The sequence below is a fragment of the Solanum stenotomum genome, chromosome 1, assembly GCF_019186545.1.
Source record: "Solanum stenotomum isolate F172 chromosome 1, ASM1918654v1, whole genome shotgun sequence".
NCBI lineage: Eukaryota > Viridiplantae > Streptophyta > Magnoliopsida > Solanales > Solanaceae > Solanum > Solanum stenotomum.
Genome location: NC_064282.1, coordinates 60,295,502 through 60,301,880, shown reverse-complemented (window position 1 = coordinate 60,301,880; position 6,379 = coordinate 60,295,502). Strand labels below are relative to the sequence as shown.

Below are 6,379 nucleotides of genomic sequence, written 5' to 3'. Positions count from 1 at the left end.
CAATAATTTAATAAAAAAGTAAATCTCATTAAATCCCCTTCTAATTTTTTTAGATTTGAGAAACACTATCTTCTTCACCTTTTGAAATGGATAATAAACCCCTTTAATTTTAAATTTTATGTATTTTTAAAAGGTTATAAATAAATATTTGTCAACTTTGCACAGTCTCAAAAAGTGAAAAGAAATATTGGTGCAATAAAGGTGGTGGACATATTTTTCCAATGCCAAAAATACCGTCGGCATCTTAACTATTTTTCTTGTTGTTTGTGCAAATACTTTTCAATCTAAATAGAGAAAAGGAGAAACCAAATTTGTTTGGCCTCTCTTCCAATTTATACTAAACTTCTTTTAAGTCGATTCTAAAAAAGCAATATTTTTATATTTACTAATAATTTATCTTTAAAATATTCATTTTACTTTTAATGAAATAATTTATAGTCACAAAAATATCTATAATGTATTGTAGATCACAATTTTTAAAAGTATTTCTTCCTTAAACACTATGTCGAATAGTTGTTGTGCGTTTATGTGGGACACTTCTGGTGACGAAAGAACCCTTTTGCCAAAAATAATACAAGGAATGTATGGAGGAAATTAAAACCAAAGTGTCGGTGACAATGGCTTGAGAGCATTAGTGGAAAATGAAGTGGTCCCTTTGGTTTTTTTTTTTTTTCCTTTCTTGTCTAGTGTTCGGAGTCCACATTGGAATCTCGATTAAATTTGAATGTACACTGCAGGGCCCATTTGGGAATAGCGCTCCCAACAGAATTTTCTCTATATTCAGGACTTGAACCCGAGATTTTAAGTTAAAGAGTACAACATTTTCATCAGTGCACCACAACTCTGGTGGTCCCTTTGGTTTTTTATTGGTGTACAACTTCACTTTTCATCAGTATAGAACTCTGTGGTTTATGTTGAAGGTAACATGATAATTATAATCTATTCATAAATCATATATTATTTTGATCTTCCAGTATATGACATCTTTCATCATCTGAAGCAGACATAAAAATGACAAAACATGTGAGGAAATTTAACATGATAATGACCTCCACCAAGAAAGGAAATTAAAAGTACTGAAAAATATCATAAGCTTTTGTTGAGAAATTCAAGGGAATTACATTACAATAATTCTCAATTTGACGAGCTTATTGAATACAGCATATACACTTCAAGTAAAGGGTCATAAGTTCTTGATTTTCTGATTGAGAAAAGAACTGACCTGATCTTCTATCACAAAACCTTGCACATCAAAATGTTATCTAGTTAAATGACTAAAAGGGGAGGAGGAGGGCACCACCATAACAACCTCTCATCCAAAAACCCCACCAAATAATCCCGACCGACCTTCGAGTTGAAGGCAATGAGTAAAAATGTAAGAGACACTATACACAAGAATCATAAACGGGAACGAGTATGATGAAAATTGGATTGGTTAGTCAAAGCTTGATGATCGGCTCCACCTCCCTCGTAAATAGTCCTCTAACGAGACATTGTGCTCAATGCTGCTTGTTGAGAGAGAATCCTCTTCAACACCGAGCAATGCAAGGTTAAGGTGTGACCGGAGATTAGAATGTGAAAAGGTGTCATCTTCCAACATATCGGCTCCTTCCATGCCATTTATTGGTAGCTTTGTGTCGGATCCTTCTGAACCATTGACTTGTAACCTTGCCCACTTGGTTGTTTCATCATCGCCTTTGAGCAGCTTTGAAACCTGCAAATGTCAGGCGTGTAAACACTAAGAGACTTCTATATCTAGACCTATATTGACGAGACCATGAGAGTTGAACAACATTGCATCATGACAAGTGCCTCAACTCTAATGCTTCACGCTTGATTATTGCTAATTTCAGTTAGAAGCTAAAAGGATTTGTCAAACATCATGTGCCTGATTTCTCCTAGTTTTTGCAAAGCCAGAAACAGCAGAATCAGCAAGGGGATATGACTTACAATGCTCATTTGTGGCCGAGCTCGCGGAGCACGTCTGATACAAAGGGCAGCAGCCAGCACCATCCTTTCTACTAGTTCACAATCATAATCAGAACTCAACTGTGGGTCTAGTAATTGGGCATACTTCCCACTAGTTAGAATTGGCTTTGCCTGCAAATTTGGACACTTGATGTTGTAGTTAATGATACAAAACCAACTTAGTTACAAGCTAATTAATGAATGAGCATGCAGGACATACCCAAATAACCAGGCTCTCTTGGCCCTTCGGACAATTGCTACTTATGGGCTTTCTTCCTGAAATAAGCTCAAGAAGTACTACTCCAAATGCATAGACATCAATCTTGTCATTAATCTTTCCATACATGAAATATTCCGGAGCCAAGTAACTGCAGCAAAGCATATTTAAAGGGAATAACACATCAGATATTTTTCTATTCAATTTCTCTTCGAACAAGTCCACATTGTTTTATATGATAAGAAAGATTTAGTTTTCATCAAATAATCCAACAAAACAAATCATATTCTCTTTCACCACGTTTGAACTCCCTAGAGAGTGAAAGAAGTTACATACCCGAAGGTTCCAGCTACATCAGTGCATGTAATATGAGATGAGGTTGTTGTTGCCCATTTAGCAAGTCCAAAATCAGAGAGCTGAAAAAGGAAAAGGCCATTTAAACTGCTAGCTACATCAAAGTAGCAATCTTTATCCCAAAGAAGACGGGAAATAAGCAACAAAAGAGTAAAAGAGCATTACCTGAGGCTCAAAATCATCACACAGTAGTATATTTGACGATTTTACATCACGGTGGATCACTGGTTGATCATCTCTGCCATGAAGATATTCTAGTGCCTCGGCAACACCAACAGCGACTTTGTATCTCTCTTTCCACCCAAACGCGAGTGGATTCTTATTAGTACCTAAATGAACAACCTCCTGAGTCAAAAAGATTGAAGAACGAAAAAATTTCTATATTTGTTCATAACTCTAGTTCCACTTCTAGACAATATTTTGCCTCTAAAAATGCAAAGTATAGGACGATATAGCAGTAATTTTGACTGGTAAAGGGACAAAATTTTGGAAAATGTTATTAGCATACCATGTAGGTTCTCTTCAAGGCTTCCCCTTGATAGAAAATCATATACAAGGATAAGGCGGTTGTCCTCAAAACAGAATCCAAATAGGGAGATTATGTTTTTGTGACTCAAAGCAGTAATAATCTCAATTTCCAAAACAAACTCTCGCACTGCATCTTCAGATTGCTTTAAGATCTTCACAGCAAGTTCTTTGCCATCAGGAAGACAGCCTTTGAAAACCTGACTACTTCCTCCTTTACCAATAATGCTCTCTGCAATCATGAAAATGAATGTGAGACAACTATAAAACATGCACTTTGAGACTTTTTGTGAATCTACAACTGAGAAAAGCACAAACCTGAGGAAAAGTTCAAGGTTGCCAAGAGAAGTTCCTGGAATTTAAACAACCTACACGTTGCAGAGTACTTCTCATGAAGTCCATCCAGTTCTCTTGGTAAGGCTCTTGGAGAATTTTCTGGAGAAGATTTCGAGGACGTTGTCTCGTGATTGACAGGAACAATTGCACCACTTTTTTCGTCTAGTGCAGGAGCTAATCTTTCGGCATCAGCAGAGTGTAGATCTCTCCTGTCTGCATCCTCAATGCACAAAAGATGTCTAGTCGGCAGACACAATGCCCACTGAACAACAGAGAGTTTTCTTATAGACAAAGTGTCTGCAGTTTGTCGATTTGATAAAATGGCCCGGTGAAGCAATGGCCAACCAGGCCTCACTTCAGGCAAATCCTTTATTAGCAATGTAATCGAACTAGATCCTGACTCCTGGCTTTGCACAGGTACAATTGCCATTGAATTATCATCATGATTGTTGTCTGAAGGCTCTTCGTCTGTTTGGGTGCAAGAATTATCAGGCAACAGACAGTTGGGTGAACAAACTGAACAGTTCTGTCTAAGGGAATTCTCTGCTGATGCAGAAGCAGCTTTCAGTAATGCCTCACCCAGAGTCTGATAACCACCTTCCCTGCAGGAATTTGTTGGCCTCAGCCCAGTGCTGTCATTTAATACTTTAGAGTTCTTAGTCAGTGTCCGCTGAATTACACTAAGTAAACGATTCCCATGGTGATGCTCAAGTTCTACAGACATGAAGCAGTCAACAAAAAAGCTAACAAGTCAGTTACAATGAATTACAAATCCTGCTCAATCAACCAAAAAAGACAAATGCAATGCCAACCTTTTGAACTGGCATACGATGCTAACGAAGCCTCCCTTTGGAAAACAACTTTTCCATTATTAACAGCCAATACCGAACAATCTTTTGGCAACTTTCTAGCACAGTACTTTGCAACTGAAGCTGATGATCGTATAGTATGATTAGCAGTACCTACTATAACATCTGTTGCTAAGTAAGCATTCGCCTCACGAACAATAATTTTTCGGATAGATGTACCTCTACAGATCTTTAACTTAAGATCCACCTGCAATGGTACCGGAAAAAAATATCAAACTTTCGATTCAGTATGACATCAACCCTATGAAGCAAACTAACAAAAACACTTCATGACGCCCATAAGATCAACTTTCTTGTCCTTATTTATGTCAATAAAATCATCATAAAAGGACCAAAAAATTAATGCTTCACTATTTCCATCCACCAACAATGTCATAATCCAATTCAACCCCACCCCCACCGCCAAATAAAACTTATCTTTCGGGGTTAAAATGCTGAAATCGAGAGGTTATTTCTACCTGCTTGAGATTACAGAAACCTTCGTAAACTGCAAGAACTGAATCGAATGCTTTGACCAACGACAACAGTGAGGATTTCCCATCACGATCTACAATTTCTGTACCAGAAAACAATATTCATGAATTAAAATCCTCACAAACTTAATATAGCACAGAAATGAAAAAAATGAAAATGGAAAACAAGTAGAGAAAAAAGTTCTATATTGGGTAACTGAGAAGACAAAAATTTCATTCACATCAAAAGACGACAAATTTCACTGAGATTGGAAAAGGGGGAATGTACCAAAACTCATAATTTTCTTTCAGAAACAGAGAAAAACAATCCCAAAAAAACATATACTAATTCCTTTCAAACACAAGCAAAATTTCAAGTGTAATCATGTCAATCGTTTCGAGCTTCAATTTTGAAAAAAAAAAAAAGGAAAACTAATCTCAATTTCTTCGCGAAAGCACAAGGAAAACATTTTCCAGAACAAAATCAGAGAAAATGATTCATAAAATTTTCCAAATTCAGTTTTCAGAAAAGCGAAAAAAAACTCACTCCAAAGTTTCCCAATTTCAGCTCAAAACAAACAAGATTATAACAAAAATTACAGCAAAAGAATAAAAAAAACAAGAAATCATTTCATTTTCCAAAATAATTCAACAATCTAAAAATTGAAAAAAGAAATTCGATTCTGAACCTCTAGAAAATCAAGAAGAGATACCTACCATTATTGTTCAAAACATGAAGAGCAATAACTCGATCACCAGGTTGAGCAACTTTAACAAGAGCCCATGTTAAAAGCTCTCTACTTGCACCATCAAGCTTCATTCCAACAACAACAGTTCTGTTACCATCTTCTCCGGCAGAAAGAAAACACTCAAGTTGTGTCATTTTATTCTACTACTACTCTTTTTAGCGCCGGCGGGATGAGTTTATTCAGGTAAAAGGAAAAGGGTATTCATATATAAGCCTAAAATTTAGCGATTGGTTAAAAAAAATATTTTTTTTATTTTATTTTTTTGGGTAGAAGAGAAGCAGCAGAGTTTGTAAAGTTAGATAGAGAGAACAAATGGTGAGAGAAAGAGAAAAGTGTGTTTATTTGAAGTAACAATCATGACTTGTCTTTCTTGTTTGGTCCACTTTTGGGCGTTTTTTGCTTTTGATACCAACAAGTTAAACCGCCCATCACCCCACATTAAATACGCAACTCAACTATTACTAGCTCAACTAGGAGTATTTACTAGCTCAACTATTTTATGTGGCATCGTTGAATTTAATATAGTATCAAAAATTGTTTTAAGTTTGACGCAAATTATTAATTTTATCATTAGATTATTGACAATCTTTTACTTGACTATCTAAGGTTAGATATATCGTCAATCTGTTATGATATAATAAGTGGTCTCAAATTCTTACAGGAGTATAAGACTCTTAATAAAAAGTATTGAAAACACATCTAAACTTGACGAGAATTTAGGGGTGTATTTCATTCATGTTGCAAGATCAGATGTGCATTTAAGCTAAACTAGTCGAGTAAACGAGTGTTTTTAATGCTATTAATTTTTAGGAGATGAAACTAATAATTTGTGTCAAGCTTATGAATGTTTTCAATGCATTTTTTTTAGATATTTATGTAGTTATAAAAAAGAATTATTTTTAATTATAA

General features: G+C 35.5%; 1 protein-coding gene across 1 annotated transcript; it reads right to left on the bottom strand.

Moving 5' to 3' along the window:
- Positions 1-1,094: 1,094 nt before the first annotated feature.
- Positions 1,095-5,874, bottom strand: LOC125863643 (protein kinase STUNTED-like). Its single transcript, XM_049543690.1, has 10 exons — positions 5,439-5,874; positions 4,728-4,825; positions 4,213-4,456; positions 3,383-4,114; positions 3,048-3,296; positions 2,705-2,868; positions 2,522-2,601; positions 2,189-2,336; positions 1,951-2,100; positions 1,095-1,714 (listed from the first exon to the last, which is right to left on the bottom strand). The coding sequence occupies exons 1-10, from the start codon at positions 5,602-5,604 to the stop codon at positions 1,436-1,438; spliced, it is 2,310 nt and encodes a 769-aa protein (XP_049399647.1). The 5' UTR covers positions 5,605-5,874; the 3' UTR covers positions 1,095-1,435.
- Positions 5,875-6,379: the final 505 nt, after the last annotated feature.